Source organism: Trichomycterus rosablanca, chromosome 1, assembly GCF_030014385.1.
Source record: "Trichomycterus rosablanca isolate fTriRos1 chromosome 1, fTriRos1.hap1, whole genome shotgun sequence".
Classification (NCBI taxonomy): domain Eukaryota; kingdom Metazoa; phylum Chordata; class Actinopteri; order Siluriformes; family Trichomycteridae; genus Trichomycterus; species Trichomycterus rosablanca.
The window spans coordinates 29,716,775-29,740,165 of NC_085988.1; the positions used below are offsets into that span (position 1 = coordinate 29,716,775).

A 23,391-nucleotide genomic window follows, 5' to 3' on the forward strand; every position below is an offset into this window, starting at 1 on the left:
AGTTCCCGTTTACGCCACTAGATGTCAGTATTTCTTACATTCTGAACATGGTTGCTGGAAATGTGTTGATGTAACTGTTTTGTCATTTGCAGTCGTATTTCCACGTTGAATAAAAATGTTCAGGACGTCACGGTGACGTTTTGTTGTGTTACTGTAAACATAATGATGCACACTCTGATGTAAAACAAACTCACATCCTGAGGACGAATAACAATGATTAGCTAAAGCACATTTATATAGTTTAAAGCGTTTAATTAGAAACACTGTGGATAAAAGAGTGGGGTTACTGTACACGGTAAAGGTGGCGTGTTCGGAAGGTGTAGCTGAGATTTATTACTGAGCTGGATTAGAGCTGAGTGCAGCTTTAAAGGTCCCACAATGCACCGCGCTGTCCCGGAGCTGTATCATGTTATTGGTGTAGTGTGGAGGGAGGTGAGGAGGGGGGTTCGCGTATACTGCACCCGCACCGCTACACAGCATGAAAACTTTTCCTCTGCTCGTTAGTCCTTTTGCTTCATTCTCTCCTCTCTCTCGTATTCAGGAAAAGCTGTCAGACTGCCTGTAGAGCCGTTAGAACGGATATCCTCATCCACTGCTTGTGTTTATGCTCAGGAAAATGAACATTATTAGCTGCTATTGCCAGTTTCTTCAGCGAAGTTCAGACGCTGCGACGTCAGTTGAAGGAGAAATAATCCAGCCTGGCGATTTTCTCCTCGCTACTCAGTAAAGGTGAGATAAAGACCTCCTTTATTATTCAGTATTTCTGAAATGCTTAGAGATGTAGAGTGAGAAACACACACTGTAACAATTCAGAAGAAAATCTGTGTTGTTTTTATTGCTGGCTTCAGTTTGACGATTCAGATTCGCAAGCAACATGCAGAGATCTACTGTGATTTAAATCCGATTAACACTTTACACTACAGTTTAACTAAAAGATGATCGAGCTTAATTGGGCTGACTGTTTATTTCTACAAAACAGAACAACCAAATCCTACTAAAAATAAATAAATAAGGTCATTAAGTATTGAAATTACAGTTTTCACAGATTCAGTCTTTATCTAATTAAATAACACAAATGAGATACACCAGGTCTTAAATCATGTACCAGAGTGAATGGCATGTTAAAGATGCACTATCAAAACAATTAACTATGTACAAGATGCCAATATTTGAAAAAGCCAATAAAATAGGAAAGTGTGTGAAAAGAACTGAAAAACAGTCTTGCTTCTTTACACTCCTCCTGCAAGGTACATAATAAACATTTCCAATGATCATTTGCTGCTCACAAGTAGAAACATGACAGACTCACTGGCTCAATGGCTTGTATTTCATAATGCTGTGGTTATAGGGGAACTAGAGCCAAAATTGTACCTAATATATTTGGTACCTAATAATCAACATTTATCAATGTCAGGCCAAAGAATGGTCATTCGTCGTTGTTTGTGGCTCTCTTATGTCCACATTACTGTATAACACTGATCATAAAGTCTATTTTGGCCAAAGTATAGTCAGTTTTGTTGTGTTTTTTTCTGTAGTTTCACCTGGGAACTTTTGGTTTAGGATACTTGCAATATAGTCTGAACTGTCAAATAGGCAAAACACAAAAATGGACATTTCTGTAAATGCTTACTGTAAAAGCATTTTAGTTCATTTCTGCCTTTTAGAAACACAGTTTGCTAGTGTTTTAAATTTATCCAGTGTGTCATTTTATTAAATTAGCTAAATACATGATTGGTTAGTTTTGTTGTGTTTACAGACACTGCACTGCAAACCTCATTTCCAGAAAAGTTAAGACGTTTTGTAAAATTCAACATAAACAGAAATCTGTGATTAGTTATTGGTCTTGAATTATTTTTTATTTAACTGACCAGAGCAGTAAGAAAGCATTTCCAATGTTTTCACTAATCAGCTTTGTTGTATTTTGTAACTATAAACACATTAAGAATGTGATGCCTGCAGCACACTCCCAAAAAGTTGGGACGGGGCAAAATAACTATGAAAAGTGTTTTGAAACATTCCACAGTAAGCAGGTGAATTGTATAAAAGAGGATACACCAAAGGCTCAGTCTGTTTATTCCATACTTAATGAGAGAGTTGTCAATCAGTTTAAGCAAATTTCTCAACACAACATTGCAAATTTGTCTTTCGCTATTTACCCTACATAATATTCTAAAATGATTCAGGAAGTCTGGAGAAATCTCAGTCTACACTAGGGTAACAAAATGTTTACTAAGAAGCACTTCTGTAAGTCGCTCTGGATAAGAGCGTCAGCTAAATGCCAAAAATGTAAATGTTAAAGTTTGCACATGTCAATCTGCATGTACGTTTATTTACAAATGGTGCGGATATTTTGCATCAAGTTCCAGCTATATTTATCATAATAGCATGTCGATTTCTTGCACAATGTCATCTGAGGGCTTTAAATTCACACGTGTTCAGTAGTGGTTTCCATTCTTGCCCTACATGGACTGAGATTTCTCCAGATTCCCTAATTGTTTTTATAATTTTATTATGTAAGGTAAACTGAGTAAGGTGTAAATTATTTGCAGTCTTGCATTGGTATTGGTATTGGTTAAAACAAATATTTTCAAAATACAAGGAAGCTGATCAGTGAAAACATTACAAAAATTTTCTTTCTACTTTTATCATTTATGTAAAGATTTAAGTGAGTAAATGAATTACAGATTCTTCTTTTTATTGTATTTTACAAAGTGTCCCAACTTTTATGGAAATGGGGTTTGTATTTATTTTGCATATAGATAATACTACATTATTTTTTTTCCATTTGTGTAAAATTGCATTGGTGCTCTAATCATTTTAAGCATTTAGTAATGTAGTGTTACAATACTTAGTTAGTGGCGGGCTTCCAAATACAAACAGCCACTGTGAGAGCAAGAAGAACTGAGTGTGGGTATGAAAGACAGTAAAACTACAAGTACTGTGGATTTTTTTTTAAACATAAAACATGTTTCTAAATTCACTGTATTAGTCTGCTAATTGTATTAGTGTCCTAACTACCTCACTCTGTAGTAGATAGTCTGATGGATTACTTTTGCATCAATTCACTATTTAAACACAATGTGTAATGAATAGAGTGCAGTTTAGGTTGTGTTTACAAGGACATTATTTGCATTAAAAAAATTGTCATTGATTTAAAAAAGAATGATGTATAGACTGATGCACCATGCACATGTGTAAAATGACTCATCATCTGTTTAAAAAATGTTCATCAGGTTTGAACTAAAAGAAATGCACTGCTGTGTAATCATGCATAACCCAATCAGAGATATGGGTATTCTTGTCCGTAAAGGAATTACAGAAGAAAAGCAGATTGTGGCTATCAGCTCCTATTTAAAACGACCCAGATAGGCATTTAAATGAGCATTCATTGTATGATGGATATGGTTGGTATAAAATTTCATTACAATTCATTTCCAACAGCTCATGGTTCATTTCATTTGAGAGTGTGGCTATGATCTCTACAGATTAGGAGAGCCTCACCCACTCTTAGTGAACATTTGCTAGATTTGTTTGCAGATGTGTCCTGAGATGCTCTAATCATATTATTTAAATCATGAACATCTGTAATATTCTGCATTAAAATCACAAACAGTAACACTTCTCACCTCTTTATTTTCAGCAGAAGCGTAAGCCCTAGAATATGCCACTAGAATATGCAAGACTAATGAACAAGCACATCCTGATATGTACAGACTTAAAATCATGCCTTCAAGCACTGAACACACCCACAGCCGAACACCCAACAGTAATCAAAATACAGAGCAACATTAAAGAGCTCGCAGACAAAAAGTTTGATATTAGACTATGCTGGATACCTACCATGAAAAAGCTGACCAGTTGGCAAGAGGAAGAACAGACAAAAAATAATTAACCTTAAACTTCCACCAACAGACATCAAACCCCTTATAAATGACTACATTAAAAATTAATGGCAACTTCAATGGAACACACAAATGAACAATAAACATTACAATATCAGAAACAGACCAAACATACATTATGAAAAAACGTACAGATCAGGTTATATACACTAAATGTAGAATAGGCCATTCCAGATTGGCACACAAACATTTAATACTAGGAGAAGACCCTACACATTGTGAGGACTGTCACATACAAATTACCATAAAACACATCCTGATCGAATGCCCACAACAGTGAAAGACAAAGTGAAAGACAAAGTCTACATACACCAATCAGCCATAACATTAAAACGTCCTTGTTTCTACACTCACTGTCCATTTTATCAGCTCCACTTACCATATAGAAGCACTTTGTAGTTCTACAATTACTAACTGTAGTCCATGTTTCTCTGCATGCTTTGTTAGACCCCTTTCATGCTGTTCTTCAGTGGTCAGGACCTCCACAGGACCACTACAGAGTAGGTATTATTTGGGTGTTGGGTCATTCTCAGCACTGCAGTGACACTAACATAGTGGTGGTGTGTTAGTGTGTGTTGTGCTGGTATAAGACTGACAACATATATATAATATATGTATAAAGAAAATAATACAATAAAACTAGCATAAAACATCGATTCCTACCATGAATGTCATAAATATGACATGGCATTATAAAAACAAACAAAATCACAAACGGAAGCTGTTTAGTGTCAGTATGACTGCATGTTAGAACTCTACGCAAATCTACACAAATAATCAAAACAGATTATTATTTCAACAGATTTGTGTTGTCTACTACGGTAAGGAAATGTTAACTAAGTAAGAACTTCTGTAAGCTTCTCTGGATAATAGCATCTGTTAAATGTTGAAATGTAAATGTTAATCTCTGTGCCCATGGATCTATGTGTAGCTTTATTTATTTGGTGTGGATATGTTACATTATGCTGCAGTATAAGGGTAAAACTCTGCTCTTCACCTTATAATAACGCCATTAATGTTGTCAAGACGAGCTTTAATATACCTACTGCATTATTATTCATTGATTAACATTTATTAGTTAGTGCTAGTGCTACATTACTGCCATTTTTATTACATTACTGATGTTTTTATTAAACAAAGCGTAAAGACATATTAGTATGAAGTAGTATTTTTTAGTAATAGTAAATTTTCTATTTATCCCACTTTTTCCCCCCAATTTTGTCCCCTAATCTAGTCGTGTCCAGTTACCCTGAATACGTCCTCTTTACTGATTCAACCCTTCACCGCTGACTGAGGACGCCTCTCAACTGACATACGCCCCCTCCGGCACGTACAGTCAGTACAGACTGCATTTTTCACCTGCACGAGTCGAGTTCATACACTGACGGGCACTGTGTATGGAGGGCCACACCCCCATCAGCATTATTGCTCAGCCCTGTGCAGGCTCCATCAGTCAGCTCAGTAACTAATCAGTTACCAGTTAAAACAAATGAGCAACATTTGCATTCCTCTGTCTAATTCAACACTTAAAATCTCTTTTCTTTTGATGCATCAATTTTAGACTACAAAAACCTGAGAGGTTAGAGTGTAAACCAGTATTATTTTGGTTTTAGTTCTGCATTTTGTACAGATGTAAACAGTAATTTATACTTGAATTCAATGTACAGTACAGTGAAGACAGTAGTGTTGTTCCAAATAATGACTGAAGTATGTTTTAAAACCAAATATTTCATAACAGCTTACTACATGCACCATGTAAAACAGTCATTATGGTATTGCTTATAGTTTTGTTTATTTGTGTTTGTCTTATACTAATACAAGCATTTTATTAAGTGGTTGTGTTCTCATATTAATTTTTAAGCCTGGATTTGTGAATTTTACCTCTTTGTTGACAAAATTGTTGTAAATTGGTAACCTATTGTGAGATGTGCATTTTCCATTCATTCTCAGCCTTTTTCAAAGCCACGTAGTTTGTCCTCTGGTTTTAAATATTTACACTGCACTACAAGTAGTTGTTTGCCAGGCTTTAACTAATTGTTTTACCTTATCAAAACAGTGTATCAAGATTCATGTTAACTTAGAAACCATGTGTTTTTTCAATATGTGGTTTACGAGTAGCCACTAAATGAGATGAGATCAGAGAATATTAATAATAACCATATGGTCAAACCTGGCCACCTCATCGCTTTCTCCAATAGCACTTTCTCTTTCCTGAAGGCTGGTGTTTTAAAGTTCTCCTACCATTCCCTATCATGGCACAAGAACAAAGGCAGCATTATGCAGAGCTCAATGTGCCATCCAGATGTTCGTCCGTCTGCCAGTTCTGACCTCCATCCAGGGGGGAGGTGATTCTTAAGTTTATTAAAACATCCCAGCCGAGACTGTACTGCAGAAACTCCCAAAAAGGTTTACAAGAGCTCAAACAGCGCTAGCTGCTCTGCGCTGAAATACCAGAAAAGGCACTCTGTTCTTTTCTGTGATTGTCCTGGAAGAAGAACTAGGCTGGAGATGTATTTTCTTTAGTGTTAATGGCAGTTGTTTGTATTTATACCACTGTTTGCTTGAAGTAGTCCTATTTTAGGCACTAAGATTTTACACATTAAGCAAGCATATGCATTAACACACTAGGCATGTGAACTATAATTTAATCTTAAAGTGTCGAATCATGTGCCACAAACAAGCAAGGTCTCTTAGATGCAATTTGTTGGTGAGGTCAGATGACTATGAAATGTAATTTGACAGTATGTGTTGTAGATAGGGTTAAGGGCTGTCGGCTTAGGAAACTAGGCTTGGTTCATGCACAGTTTGGAAGGTTATATAGTTATGTATCCACCAATTTATTTTTTTAGATTTCACTTACTTTGATTACTCTTGCTGAAACCCAAGAGCCCTGGGGTTATTGTTTTACAGGAGTGTAAGTGGGGGCTGTTTTCCTTCCTCTTTGTGCTCTGACGGGAGGTTTGCTGTGGACTCGGTACTTATTTGTAAGAGGCAGTAGAAGGAGTTTGTTGTACTTTTAGTGCTATCAGTTTTGACTTTGACATTAGCGATTGTTTTTTTTATTTCCGTTTCAAAGAAACACAATCACTTTTGTGTGCAAAGCAAAGACACTTTACTTTTGATTCATTTACTGACACTCCTCAGCCATGAAAATTCTTATGAAGTGACTGGAAGTGAGGTTAGGCCTTGCTGGCAAAATTGTGAGCTGTGGGAATACTTATTCTTATCACGGTTTAAAGCATGCATAGTGCAATGGAATGTACAGTCTCAATCTTATCAGTCTGCATGGTGCAAAATCAAGGCCCATAATTCCTGATTAAACCCCTGCTTGGGTTTAAGATCAGATTTGTAAATATTAGGAATCCTGCTTAGTCTTAGTTTTGGTGTGTCTGTTTTCTTTTCAGTGAAAAGATTAAATTGAGTGTTTGCACCCCCTGAATCCCCTGAATGGAAAAATGTTTGTGTAATGTATGATCTAACTTTTAAAAATAAGTCCAAGATGTTTTAAAAAATGGGCAGTTCGGATTTTGTTTTTGCTGTTTTTATTACCTTTTTAATGGGCAAATTAAATGCGTAAAATTATTTTCCAGCACATGTAATATGTTACAACATAAATACTATTATAAGATAAGATGCCTTTATTGTCATTGCACAGTGTACAACGAAATTGAGTAGCAATCCGACGGTGCTTACACATACAATAAGTAAAAATAGAAGCAAAAATTATATGCATATACACAACACACACATGTATGTATAAGAATCTTGAATATAAAGAATAAAAGCTAAATTATAATTATAAAAAAAGGACAACAAACATTATTTACAGCAGTGAGGTAGCAGTGGGGTATTGCACATGCCCTGAGTAGCTTAAGAATTTATTTACTTTTTAACTAGTTATAAGTCCTAAAATATAAGGTCACCTACCTTTTTTAAATAACATGAACCAAAAAAGAAAAATAGAAAGAAAGCATTGTAAATTGCTCGTTTGTAGCAGACATGACCGTCTCCTCTTTTGACATTCTCTTTACACATCATGAAATATTTCAGAACAGCTGACACTATGGTACAGTAGTAGCAGTAGCAACAGTTGAACACTTGCCTGGTTACGTAATGTATGTAATAAAATCACAACACAGGTGAGTCAATTCCTATTTTTACTGAACTTTACAAAAAAGGCATAAGGTCTGAAGGCATAATTTTTTTTAAGATTACAAATATCATGGCCATCCTGGTCTTCAGACCTATTTTCATAAAGCCAGTGTATAACATTAAAACCACCTCCTTGTTTCTACACTCACTGTCCATTTTATCAGCTCCACTCACCATATAGAAGCACTTTGTAGTTCTACAATTACTGACTGTAGTCCATCTGTTTCTCTGCATACTTCTTAGCCTGCTTTCACCCTGTTCTTCAATGGTCAGGACCCCCATAGGACCACCACACAGCAGGTATTATTTAGGTGGTGGATCATTCTCAGCACTGCAGTGACACTGACATGGTGGTGGTGTGTTAGTGTGTGTTGTGCTGGTATGAGTGGATCAGACACAGCAGCGCTGCTGGAGTTTTTAAGTACCGTGTCCACTCACTCTCCACTCTATTAGACACTCCTACCTAGTTGGTCCACCTTGTAGATGTAAAGTCAGAGACGATCGCTCATCTATTGCTGCTGTTTGAGTTGCTCATCTTCGAGACCTTCATCAGTGGTCACAGGACGCTTCCCACGGGGTGCTGTTGGCTGGATATTTTGGGTTGGTGGACTATTCTCAGTCCAGGGGGAGTGAGGTGTTTAAAAACTCAATCAGCGCTGCTGTGTCTTATCCACTCATACCAGCACAACACACACTAACACACCACCACCATGTCAGTGTCACTGCAGTGCTGAGAATGACCCACCACTCAAATAATACCTGCTCTGTAGTGGTCCTGTGGGGGTCCTGACCATTGAAGAACAGCATGAAGGGGGCTAACAAAGCATGCAGAGAAACAGATGGACTACAGTCAGTAATTGTAGAACTACAAAGTGCTCCTATATGATAAGTGGAGCTGATAAAATGGACAATGTGTGTGGAAACAAGGAGGTGGTTTTAATGTTATGGCTGATTGGTGTATATTGTACACAAGCTTGGAAAGAGTTTAAAATCAAAATGTGGGCATACAAGTAATTAAGTAAATCTGTCACTTTCTCATTTATTCTGTTTTAAAGGTATGCAAACTTTTACTCTTGTCTTGACTGCAAAGTTGTTGCAGACACATAGTACCCCTAGTTTTGTGCTTCTTTAATTCACTGAAGAGAATCTACAGATAGCATGTGTTGTTTGTGCTTGTGTGTGTGGATCTATTTTAGTCAAGGCCTGCAACCAATTACTTCAAAGTGCATAAATTGCTAGTAATTACATGTAGAATGGCAGCTCTACCAGACACAAACAGAGTTAAAGTTTAGCTGGAAACAACTGCAGAAACAGCAGCAGCGAAGGATTTGCATTACAGCCACCCTGCTACTTTATAAATAATGCTCTCTTTATAAAGAAAAAAGTATTCTGAATGAAGTATTATGTAGTTCTTCTTTCAAATCAGGGCTTCGCAGTCATTAAATCATTTTGCAGGACTTGGTTTGTCCTTTTGAAAACAGAGGTACATTTATTTCCAAGTGAATAAAGGAAATAAAAATTGCCAAGTAAAAATGTTCCTCTATATAAGGCTGTATGTACTTTTTATTTTTGTAAAATATCGTGTTATATATGTAGTGGGTTTAAAAAGTATTCAGAACTCTTGTGGTTTTGCATCATTTTGTGGATTTGATTTTGAATGAATTTGCATGTTTTAGAGGGTTTTTTTTCTTCTTTTATTTAAAATTAAAAACAATGTATTGAGGTGCAGTCAGATGCACCCTGTTTGCTTCAGTTATCCTTAAGATGTATCTGCAACTTAATTGGAGTCCACCTGTTTCAATGTCTATTGATTGAACAAAGTTTAAAAACACACCTTTGGGTCTACAAGGGCCCACAGTTTACACTGCATTGTCAGTACAAAAACCAAGCCATGAGGTCCAAGGAACTGTTTTTGGACCTCCATGATTAAACTGTGGCTGAATGCACCCAAATACAGGAACATCCTTGATGAAAACCTCATCATGAGTACACACAAGCATAGACAATAATGACAGTTCACCTTCACCAAGTCTCTTAATCGTCTTAAGTGGCCCAGCTAAAGCCCAGATGTTCCCATGGAACTTCTGTGGAGAAACCTGAAGGCAACAGTGCACAAATGATTGCTGTCCAATCTGACAGAGCTTTAGATGTGCTGTAAATAGTGCAATAACCATGGAGTTCCAAACTCCTCTGGCATTAACATCAGCACAGAAACTGTGTGCCAGGCGTTTCATGGCATGGGTTTCCATCACCAAGCAGCTGCATGCAAGCCTTACATTACCAAGTAGTGTAAAGCCTGCTGTCACTGGACTCAGCAGTGTAAACATGTTCTGTGGAGTTACGAATCACACTTCTCTATCTGGCAGTCTGATGCATGAGCACCAAAATATTGCTGGTTTGGAAACAACAAATGGTGATCAGAACAAATTGCTGTTTGAGAAAATTATATGATCAATAATTAAACATCTGTTTCAAAGGTCCAAAAATAAAACAAATTAAATAGGTTTTTTTCCCCCATCAAATCAGAATTAGCAGGTAAAATAAACAAAGAACAATTAATACATGGAAGTGCACCCCTCAAAATTAAATATGACAAAAACAGACTTTTCATCTGCCCATTATTTATTATTATTATTATTGTTGTTGTATTTACATTTGTTGCTGCTACTAACTTTTAACAACCCACTTTTAATCAGAGCTGTCGCTTGACTAATATAGATGGTAAGAACCACTAGTGCATGCAACTATGCTTTTATATACTATATTATATATCTTTATGTTGGTATAGATGCTAAAGATAGCTAAAATAAGTACACAAAGCAAGAGTTAGACATTAAAACACCGTTTTACATTATGCATTAACAAACTACACTTGATTACACAATGGTTTGTATCTTTAACTGGTGGAATCGTGAGCCAGTTCTTAAAAAGGTCTGTTTGTTTCCTGAATTAACACTGGCTCTGACACCAACACTGGCCCTGTGTAGGCAGAAAAGGGGTACGGGTTCCTGAATCCTGAGTTCTTTTTGTGCACAGCAGGCCTTGTCACTTTCTACAGCTTGTCCAAGCTTTTTTTTCCTCTCACTTCCTGACAACCAGAGTGAAACTGTTTTTTTTAGTTTGTTAGGTATTGAAAAGCCAATAAAGGTTCTTTGTTCAAATGAGCTGTTCACTGTGAGTTCTGTTGTAGCACAAGAGGTATGTGTTCATCAGAACATACTGTCTTTATTTCTTCAGGATTGAGATTTCTTCTGCTTTAAAAGGTAAAGATCCATATTAATCCATATTCTTCTACAGCGTTTTAATGATAACAATATTAAACTTAGTTAATTGTTGATGAAGCCAATATAGCAGGTTATGACAAAGTACTGAAACAGTGTGAATGTCATGTTTTTTTTTAAATTAGTAAACTGTTGAACACAAATGCATTTAAAAGCATTTAAGTGTACTCAGGACACAACAAGGGCATTTATTGTAGGAAAAGCTGTTAAATGCAGTTCACATGTTTTTTTCACGTTTTTTGCTGATGAACTGTTAATTATGGGCTTGGAGATGGTAAAAGAAAAATTGCTTCAATTAAAAATGGCTGTTGCTAAACATAGGGATTTTAAGGTCACCTTTCAAATTATACCTACATAAAGACAATCCTAATCTTATTAAGCGTGTATCACCAGTCTGTGTCTCCACAGGCGCTGCTGAGGCATTTAGTACAGACAGTCATATCAGGCATGCACCATGCTGTTTAGCATAACAAAAAGTTCACATAAGCAAATATTAATAGAAGTGTGTCTTTACCGTTTATATGATTTCTTGCTGCTGTTAGAGAATATCAAATGACTATATGAAAAAGCTTTCTAGTGACACCACTTACATTCATATCTCATTTGACAACCCAGAGATAATCTTGGATGATTCTACACCTGCTGCTAATTTAATTTATTTAAAAACACTGCATACGGCCCGCTCAGGTGGCGCGGTGGTAAAAACACACGCTGGAACCAGAGCTGGGATCTTGAATACATCGTATTGAATCTCAGCTCTGCCTGCCAGCTAGGCTGAGCGGCCGCAATTACGACCTCTGCTGGCTGATTGATGGCGCCTGCACAGAGATGAGAAAAGAGTGCTCTCAGTGTGTGTCTCTCCATACATAATGCTCGTCAAAGTGTAGGTGATAAGATGCATACAACATGCTGCCCACGTGTCGGAGGGGGCGTGGGTTAGCTTCGTTCTCCTTAATCAGAGCAGGGATCGGCATTGGTGGAAAGGAAGCATGATGTAATCGGGCAATTGAACGCGCTATAAGGGAGAAAAAAGGGGAGACAATGCATAAAAAAAAACAAAAACACTTCATACAGTTTTTGACAAACTCTTATAGCAGTTGTGATAAAGCAAAAATGAACAAACAAGCACACCTGTCTGTATACCAGGGTGGAATATAATGGCTTCTGCAACTTCATTCTTTCAAAGGAAGCTTTCTTGGCAAGATTTACTAGCAAGTATAAAAAACGCCAATTTTCAATGATTTAATGAATTACAAAGTAATAATTTGTAAGCAATGTAGAATAGTAAGGTCATATACATTGATGAGTCAAAACATTAGGACCACCCACCACATTTGCTGTCTAAACATCTCTGACCCATTGAGGCATGGACTTCTTAAGACATCTGAGAATGTCCTGTGGTACTTAGTTGGTCTATATCAGAGAGCATAGTCCTTATGTCCCTAAGTTTAGGCCACACAATGACCTGTTTGCGGTTCATGGCTTGTCCCTCCTCGGACCACTGTCGGTGGGGACTCACCATGGCTGCCTGTGAGCTACCCTTGCTGTTTAAGGGATACTTTAACCCAGCCATCTGGCCATAACAATTTGGCACTTATCAATGTCGGGCAGGTCTTTATGCTGTTCATATTTTCTGCATTCAACACATGAACTACAAGTAACTACCATCAGCCCAACATTTAATATAATCCTGACTGTAACATGCACTATTGTTATGAAATAGGCATTGCAATGCAAAATATCTGGGTGTGGTCCAAATGTTTGGGTGCATCACTGTTGAATCATGGAACAGACCATTCAGTTTGATCTTCTAGTAGTTCTGTGTCTGTGTGTTATGCGACGGTAGCTGAAGACCTTGAGACACATTTCTGTTTCCAGTAAGAGAATATCACGAAGAGCCAGAGGTTTTGATGAGCACATGGTTAATGGCTTACAATCCTTTTAGAGCCTGACTCAGAACAGAATCTCCTGGCAGTATTGCTGCAGGGGTGGCTAATAAGTGGATAAGTGATCTAGCTCTTAAAAGGAAATACCACTTTCATGAATGGAGATGAAGTGATTTTACAAGGCTCTTGTGTCCTTTTATTTATGTCTGTCCATTTTTGTAATGTACTTAACTAAAGGTTTCATAGTGTGTATTTGATATTTGGAGCTTACTTTGAAGTAGGACATTTTTTATATAATTTTGCTTAATATTTTTGGGCTTTATTATGCTATAGGCTTTAGCTTCCTTTGGTCTGTAACTTTCCTTTGCTTGTGTTGTGCCAAGTTTTGTAGTACGTAGAAAAAAGTAATCATAGAGGGGTTTCACAGCACCCAAGACGGAGACCATATGGCACTGGCCACTGAAACTGGTAATCCTGTTCAAATTTGCTTTTACATTGGCTTTTAGTTCTGTTAGGGAAATAGGATTAACAGCATTAACACAGAAGAAATATTATATCATTTGTTTAAATTATGAAAGCATTACAAGTGATGCATACTTAAAAATTCCACCTTAAAGATTCTACTCCATTCATAGTATCTTAAGAACAATGCTTACTGTGTTACATGGCTTTTGTACATTGTTGTACATATAATATTTTACTTAGAAAGGAAAATGCATTGTACCTTCAAACACCTTTAAACTCACATACCTTTTACATCACTGGACCTGGGATGCAAATGTACCCAGTTTCTATTAACTGTTTACCGACCCCCGTTAGTCGACGGGTAAGCATTAGCCAACGAGCCTAAACCATCCCATTAAAATATAAAACACACCATTGAGCTTCATTTTAACAAGCCTAAATGTTTTGATGTGCAATGAAACCAGAAACTTTAGCTGCAATTGCTTGGTAGGATTTGCACAAAACTTTGGACTAAGCCTGATCATCTACTCTAAAACCAAAGTATTTCCAAACTACAGATGTGCCTTTTATGTGAGACCAAATCCATCTCACCTCATTTGTGTTTTGGGCAATTAGCATGGCAGAGCTCATTTCTCTTCCCCAAGCTAACGGTGTGTTTGCTTGTGTGTTCAGTCTGGACCTCTTTGCCTCACTCTGGCTCCAGCTTCATTATGTCATGTGTGCATAGTATGGAGTGTGGGTAGCCCTGTCGCCTCACAGCAAGAAGGTTCTGGGTTTGATTCCCAGGTGGGGCGGTCCACGTACTTTCTGTGTGGAGTTTGTATGTTTCCCCATGCCTGTGTGGGTTTACTCAGGGAGCTCCGGTTTCCTCTTACAGCCCAAAGACATGCAGTGAGGTGAATTACAGATACAAAATTGTCCATGACTGTGTAGAGACTTGAACTAATGAATCTTGTGTAACCAGTATTTACCGTTTCTGTCATGAATGTAACAAGTGTGTAAAACATGACTTTAAAATCCTAATAAACAAATAGTATGGAGTATTCAAAGTTCCTTCTGTTGTTATTTCCAACTTTGTGTGTTTTTGCGATGTGTACGGATGTGTTTATTGCGATAATGATAAAAATACGGTTAATTGTGCAGAATTTAGCCATTGGGAGGTGCATTTGTTTCTGCACTCTCAGTGCCGGTCCCAAACGCAAATAAAATAGAAGAGTTGCATAAGTAACGGCATCCAGCATAAAATCTGTGCCAAGTCTGGTATGCAGACCAGAGCTGCTGTGGTGAACTTCAAACATACACATCTACATACATGGGAGCAGCCAAAGGACAGAAAAATCAAAGAAAGAACACTTATTAAAATAAAATGCTCAGGTATCAAGCAGCCTAATGCCATAGCTCACCCCTGTAGAAAGCTCTCAGCCTAGCTGGGCATTTAACAGTCTGAAGGAAGGTCAGATTGGTTTTCTCTTTATTGTCGCTGCAGAAACGCAACCTTTACTGCCTGGTTAAGGGCACTGAAGGATTCACATAATGCATAGCGAAACTGTCTGTACCACAGTACAACTGTCTGTGAGAATCCCCTGCTGACTGTAGTAAAAGAAGCACCCGCCACATGCACATGTGTCTTGGTCAGAGTGGGGGTGGTGCAAATGGCAGAGGATTTGTTATGAGGAATTGCAAATGACGATTAAAAGGGAAAAGTAAAAAAGAAAAAAGCGATTTATAAGAATTATTTAGGCTCTTCAGTTTTAAGAGACATTATTATAGTTTCAGGTTTATTACAGTATCTATGCTATGGTGAAATCAATATCAGAGAAATGTGTTTGATACACTTTCATACTTGCAAATTGTTCACTCTTCTTATTGCTGATAATAAATTTTATGATTTTTACAGTAAAATCAAAGGCAGTACACTAGAAATGTGTTTCTGGTGTTGTTTCAAAGGAAAAGCTTAGTCCTAAAATCATTATCATCTGTAAGTTTAGTCTTGGATTGGGATGTGTGTGATGTTGGTAGAGCATTATTGCATTTCACAAGGTGGAGCCATTCTGTGGTTTTTGGCTGACATAAACGGTCTAATTTTCCATTGCAGTTCTCTTCACACAGACTAAATCACCCTTGCTTTGTTTATAGAGGCAGCTATTTAAAGCGTCATGCTCTGTTGTAATATAGGACTAAATAATAGGTTTGTTTTTATTAACATTAATTAAGTGGAACTGGGATTTGGAATTTTGGTTTTCTCTTCGAAAATACACTAGTGCTCTGTTTTCATCTAATAATGATTTTGGTGTCGTAATGAAGTTGTGTGGCTCATGCACTGTTTTTTTATATAACGTCTGAGCAAAGTAAAATTATTCTTTGTTTAGATAGTAAAAACTTTCAAACCTCTGTGTCCACATGTGCGTAATGCTCTTTAGCAATAGATCACTTGCTTAGTCACTGTTCTACAGTGACAGTTTACTGTGATTAAACATTTTGTAAAAACTGTATCAAAATAGCTTTTACAGCATATACAGTAGTTCTATATCCAAACTCATTAAATATAAGCTATATGCTCTTGTAGGGGAGTTTTAATAGGAGATTTTTTATAGTCATGCTTTGTTTCTGCTGCTTTTATATTTCATGCCAAAAGCAAAATGCTCCTTCATGCTCCTACGTATCACAACCTAGAAATGCATGAGTATGTGGGAGGCAAAATGTGTTGAGTCCATCTGGTCCCACTATTACCAGTTCTCAGTTTGGCAATTTCCCCAAATACAAGAAGATTAAAAAACAACACATTCATTCCTGAACCCTGTACTGCATAGAGACAGGTTTTCAGCACATTGTGTAGAGTTGTATCATAAAAAGGGGACTAATATCTTGCTGCCTTGGAAAAAGCCTTCCTTTGTTAGGGAAGCCTCGGGGAGGCTGGGGGATATTTTTAGGAAGGAAACATGACTATCTGGAAGCATGCAGAGGTCTCTCACGTGCACCATGAACATTTCCTCTGAAAACCTATTTAATTTGGTAGAGTTAGTGATTCACAAGACAATTGTATTGTTTATTGCCAGGTGGAGCTTTTTTTTACATTCAGTACGCTTTTGTTTTAGCAGCAAACAAGGTTTGAAACATGCAATTACACAGCACACACTTTGACTGGTTACATTATATCAAAATACTAGGATAACAAAATTAAAAATATATATATATTTAGTTTATGCATTTTCTCAGGCCAATTGTTGTTCGTGTGGCCGCTCAGTTTAGCCGGCAGAGAGAGCTGCGACTCGATACGATGTAGTCGAGATCCCAGCTCTGGTGTGCTAGCGTGTGTTTTTACCGCTGCGCCACCTGAGCGGCCACTATATTTTAATAATATGTGTGTTCTTTCTTTGATTTTTCTTTCCTTCGGCTGCTCCTATGTACGTATATGTATATGTTTGAAGCTAACCACAGTAGCTCTGGTCTGCATACCAGACTTGGCACAGATTTTACCACTGCGCCACCTGAGCGGCATAGGATAACAATTTAGGTTTGCATGATTGAAGTGTCTCAAAGTCTGCCTTGTAGTTATTTGGTAATGTAAATGTATGTAATATATGTATCTGTCTATTATATATATATATATATATATATATATATACAGTGTATCACAAAAGTGAGTACACCCCTCACATTTCTGCAGATATTTAAGTATATCTTTTCATGGGACAACACTGACAAAATGACACTTTGACACAATGAAAAGTAGTCTGTGTGCAGCTTATATAACAGTGTACATTTATTCTTCCCTCAAAATAACTCAATATACAGCCATTAATGTCTAAACCACCGGCAACAAAAGTGAGTACACCCCTAAGAGACTACACCCCTAAATGTCCAAATTGAGCACTGCTTGTCATTTTCCCTCCAAAATGTCATGTGATTTGTTAGTGTTACTAGGTCTCAGGTGTTCATAGGGAGCAGGTGTGTTCAATTTAGTAGTACAGCTCTCACACTCTCTCATACTGGTCACTGAAAGTTCCAACATGGCACCTCATGGCAAAGAACTCTCTGAGGATCTTAAAAGACGAATTGTTGCGCTACATGAAGATGGCCAAGGCTACAAGAAGATGCCAACACCCTGAAACTGAGCTGCAGCACAGTGGCCAAGATCATCCAGCGTTTTAAAAGAGCAGGGTCCACTCAGAACAGACCTCGCGTTGGTCGTCCAAAGAAGCTGAGTGCACGTGCTCAGCGTCACATCCAACTGCTGTCTTTGAAAGATAGGCGCAGGAGTGCTGTCAGCATTGCTGCAGAGATTGAAAAGGCGGGGGGTCAGCCTGTCAGTGCTCAGACCATACGCCGCACACTACATCAAATTGGTCTGCATGGCTGTCACCCCAGAAGGAAGCCTCTTCTGAAGTCTCTATACAAGAAAGCCCGCAAACAGTTTGCTGAAGACATGTCAACAAAGGACATGGATTACTGGAACCATGTCCTATGGTCTGATGAGACCAAGATTAATTTGTTTGGTTCAGATGGTCTCAAGCATGTGTGGCGGCAATCAGGTGAGGAGTACAAAGATAAGTGTGTCATGCCTACAGTCAAGCATGGTGGTGGGAATGCCATGGTCTGGGGCTTCATGAGTGCAGCAGGTGTTGGGGAGTTACATTTCATTGAGGGACACATGAACTCCAATATGTTCTGTGAAATACTGAAGCAGAGCATGATCCCCTCCCTCCGGAAACTGGGTCGCAGGGCAGTGTTCCAGCATGATAATGACCCCAAACACACCTCTAAGACGACCACTGCTTTATTGAAGAGGCTGAGGGTAAAGGTGATGGACTGGCCAAGCATGTCTCCAGACCTAAACCCAATAGAACATCTTTGGGGCATCCTCAAGCGGAAGGTGGAGGAGTGCAAAGTCTCGAATATCCGCCAGCTCCGTGATGTCGTCATGGAGGAGTGGAAAAGCATTGCAGTGGCAACCTGTGAAGCTCTGGTAAACTCCATGCCCAGGAGAGTTAAGGCAGTTCTGGGAAATAATGGTGGCCACACAAAATATTGACACTTCAGGAACTTTCACTAAGGGGTGTACTCACTTTTGTTGCCGGTGGTTTAGACATTAATGGCTGTATATTGAGTTATTTTGAGGGAAGAATAAATTTACACTGTTATTTAAGCTGCACACAGACTACTTTTCATTGTGTCAAAGTGTCATTTTGTCAGTGTTGTCCCATGAAAAGATATACTTAAATATCTGCAGAAATGTGAGGGGTGTACTCACTTTTGTGATACACTGTATATATATATATATACATACATACATATATATGTTTGTGTGTGTGTGTGTGTGTGTGCGTGTTTGAGATAACCCACAAACTTATAAAAACTTTTTTTTTAAAGGGGATTAATTTTTAACTATATAGTCCCAAAAAGTGGTTGCATAGTTATAAACATTGTAAGACTGACAAGTCATGACATAAATGTACCTTAACTAGTATGTCCTGCTTTGTTGCTGCTCTCTGTGGAATCAACAAATTAACACACATCTATGCTGTTTATGTAGATGTAGCATGCTGTTTTTTAGGTGGTGTTGGTTCTTTTTTTTAAATTTGGTTTTAGGTTCCCGTTTGTCCCTTGCTGCATACGCACTTATACACAATGAACCAGCCTGGTGTATTGTTGAAGTCAAACTACAAGCTATAATTCCTTACTGACTGACGACTTTAGTAGAGTTAGTGTTACAAATGGCTGAATATTATGCAGAACACTTTTTTTTTATGGGACCAGTCTAGTTTAATCTGTGCCATGTCTGTGTGCAGAGTGCCAGTCTGGAGAAATGAGGGAGCAGAGCTAAAGGCAGCCACTTTTCTGAGCCAGAATGGAGCTAAAGGTCTGGGTGGATGGAGTGCAGCGCGTGGTCTGTGGAGTCACAGAGGCCACCACCTGTCAGGAAGTGGTCATCGCGCTGGCTCAGGCTATAGGTAAGCAGTCCTTCCCTGAATGACAGGATGTACTCGTTCTATCACACATTTATATGTGGGGGTGGGGGTTAATTTAGCCAGTTTACTTTGAAAGGTTGTGGAAGGTGGGAAAACGTAAATACCTGTAGAAAATTTGTCAAATCCAGGATCTCAGGAGTCATGTTGCTTTGTGGCACCCACTTCACCAGATGTGTTACCATATTCCCCCTGACCAACAACAATTGTTGTTGATATTGGAAACCAGAATACACTGTACATCTGGATCAGCAGGCTTTTGGTCTTTGGAATTCATTTTAAATGAATACGGTGGCTTAGTGGGTAGCACTGTCACCTCACAGCAAGAGGGTCCTGGGTTTGATTCCCAGGTGGAGCGCTCCGGGTCCTTACTGTGAGGAATTTGCATGTTCTCCGTGTCTGCATGGGTTTCTTCCGGGAGCTCCGGTTTCCTCCCAAAGTCCAAAGACATGCAAGTGAGGTGCATTGGAGATACTAAATTGTCCATGACTGTGTTTGACATTAAAGACTTGAACTGATGAATCTTGTGTAACCAGTAATTACATGTCCTGTCATGAATGTAACCAAAGCGTAAAACTTCTACAAATCCTAATAAAAAAATGATACAGCTGTATCTAAGGATGCAAATGTAATTTAACCAGTAACTGACCACCATTAAAACACATCACAGAGTTTATCATTAACACTTTTTTATGCTTAATTGAATGAAAAACAGCCCAACAGAGGAAATGTGGCAGTAATGTAGAACAGTGAGATAAACACTGTGAGCAGAACCAGTTCAGAATTCTGAATGTAGATTTTATATAAAGTCGGGAGCAAACAGTACAGTTAATCACAAGAGCTAGCTAAGGGGTGGCACGGTGGCTCAGTGGGTATCCTACATGACCACCAGGCTTATTGCAATTCTACATTTTAGCTGAAGATTTATTGTTATATAAATAATTGTGGCCAATGATACTTTTAAACAGTAATACATTTGGTGTATTATATGATATACTGCACATACTATACCATACTATGCTTAAACAAATTAAGGAAAAACACATAAATTACACACTGGTGCCAGCTCGGTGGGTCGCCTCACAGCAAGAAGGTCCTGGGTTCGATTCCCAGGTGGAGCGGCCCAGGTTCTTTCTGTGTGGAATTTGCATATTCTCCCCGTGTCTGCTCCGGTTTCCTCCGGGAGCTCCGGTTTCCTCCCACAGTCAAAAGAAATGCAAGTGAGGTGCATTGGAGATACTAAATTGTCCATGACTGTGTTTGACATTAAAGGCTTGAACTGATGAATCTTGTGTAACCAGTAATTACATGTCCTGTCATGAATGAAACCGTTACAAATCCTAATAAATGATAAATAATAATCATAAGAGCTAACGAGACACACTGATCAAAAATAGAGCTGAAATACAGCTAAGTCAGTATCTTAAAGCTTGTATTGACAGCATTTGTGTATTATGAACAATGATTATAACATGATAAGCAGATGAGTATTACTTTAATACTGGTAATTTGTTAAACCCTGACCAGAATAAAGCGGTTGATGAAAATAAAATTAACTTGATAGCATTTTAAGTGAGCCTTTAAAGTTTCAAACAGAAATAAAAAAATAAGTCTAAGTACTTACTGAATAACCTTTATATGCTGGCATTCCAACTCTCAAAGCTGTCTTAATCAGCCAAATAGATTTTTTAGTCTTTAAGTCTTCTAAAGTATTATATTAATGAAGGTATTTCATTGGGCCAGTGATAGCTCAGTGGTTATATCACTGGGCCAGTGATAGCTCAGTGGTTAGGGTACTGGACTAGTAAACAGAAGGTTGCCGGTTCAAGCCCCACCACCACCAAGTTGCCACTGTTGGGTCCCTGAGCAAGGCCCTTAACCCTCAATTGCTCATTGTGTAAGTCGCTTTGGATAAAAGCGTCTGCTAAATGCTGAAAATGTAATGTAATGTAAATGTATTTGTGATGAAGGGGTTAAGACTGGTAGTTTAATTGTTGACGTCATTGTCTAAGCCTGTTTGTAGTGGCACTTAAATGGATGTGTAATTTTTAGTCGACCCCCCACTCTAGCCAGGAACATACTGCTGCTTAAAAAGTGCCTGGTGAGATGGAAACACTGAGTCATCATCCCACTAAAAAAAATAAAAAAACTCTAATGGGGTCTCTAAAGCCCTTTCTAAGCCTAATTAGAAATAGTTGGGGCTTTTTAATTATTAGTATAATGATGACTATTTTAGACAGTTATTAATCTTAAATTGAAATTAGCTTTTAACATGAAGTGGTCTGTTTACTTATCTTTAGGTCGTACTGGGCGCTACACACTGATTGAAAAATGGAGAGATTCAGAGCGACACCTGGCTCCTCATGAGAGCCCCGTGGCCTCCTTAAACACTTGGGGCCAGTATGCTGGTGACGTCCAGTTTACTCTGCAACGCACAGGCCCTTCTCTCACCGAGCGCCCTCCATCTGAGGGTCCCCCTGTTCATCGGGGCCCCGAGCGTGGCCTTTACCGCCAGAGCCTTCCCATCATGGCCAAGCTTAGAGCCCAGGGCGAGCGATCGCTCCGGCGTCGTGAACCACGCCGTAAATCCCTCACCTTCACTGGGACTCCACGCAGCCTCAGAGACATTCTTAATGGCACCAGGATTGGAGACAGTGACTCCAAACGCTGTGTGGTTCTGTTGAATAATACCCAGCAAGGCCTGGGGACATCCCCAAGGCTTCCTTCACGCCGCCTGGAAGAGTTGACACGCCTCATCAGGCTGCAGAGAGATTCTCTAGCTGTTCTGGAGCACCGGACTGAGGCATGTGATGCAGAATTGCAGGCATGGAGCGGGAGGAGAACATGCAGCGAGGACTCATGGGTAGCCATGACCGAGGAGATCATGTGTCTGGAGCAGCAGCTGTCTAGGAACCAGGTAGAGGTGGAAGAGGAGGAGTTCTGGGCCAGTGAGCTGCAGATCGAGTGTGAGAGTGAGAGGCAGCTGGAGGAGCGACTGCAGGAGGTTTGCTCTCGGCTTCAAGCCTGCGAGGATGAGCTGGAACAGAAGATGACCTGTCTGCACAATATAGAGGTAGGACTGAGGTCTCAGCTGCAACAGGAGCAGACGAGGGAGAACCAGCACTGGAGCGAGGGAGAAGTGAAGGCCAGGCTGCAGACAGTTAAGGCTGAACTCAAGGCTCAGGCGCAGCACACAGCACAGCTGGAAAACAGCTGCAGAGCTGTGGAGAGATCACTGAGCCACTCCAGTAAGAGACTACAGGTAAGAATAGGGACGGGGACTGTCCCAAAAGCTTAGATGTTGTTGCTGAGATTTGTCACTAGTCATCTGTTTTTACTCTAGCTTTTTTATTTCAGCTCTCTTGTTTGGTATGTGTTTATAAAACCCGAAGTTAAACTATGCACACAGTTGTATGCAAAAGTTTGGCACCCCTAGACAAATAACTTCATTTCTCCTAAAGAAAATGGACGAACTGTGTAAACTCAACCACTGTTGCAGACTATTAAAAATACAATTCTCTGCAGGTAATAATGCATAGTAACTTAATATTTAATAGAAAAATATAAGGTAGGACAGGGACAGTAATGACTAGAGATGGGACGATCGGGGTTTTTGGCACCGATTCCGATCTGCGATCTCCTTTCAGGGACATCTGCCGATAACATGGGGGGGGGGGGGGGGGGGGTTAGCAGTAAATAAAATAAATAAACTTAAAAAGAGCCTCACAGTGAAGATAAA

The 23,391-nt window shown here is 38.8% G+C and overlaps 1 protein-coding gene across 1 annotated transcript in view; it reads left to right on the forward strand.

The window, feature by feature from the left end:
- Positions 1-448: 448 nt before the first annotated feature.
- The window catches only part of LOC134309798 (ras association domain-containing protein 8), a 29,867-nt gene continuing 6,924 nt past the window's right edge, over positions 449-23,391 (forward strand). The window contains exons 1-3 of the mRNA XM_062991121.1: positions 449-729; positions 19,476-19,637; positions 21,953-22,914. Coding sequence (XP_062847191.1) covers positions 19,535-19,637; positions 21,953-22,914 — 1,065 coding nt within the window. The 5' untranslated portion in view covers positions 449-729; positions 19,476-19,534. The remainder of the gene's footprint in view (positions 730-19,475; positions 19,638-21,952; positions 22,915-23,391) is intronic.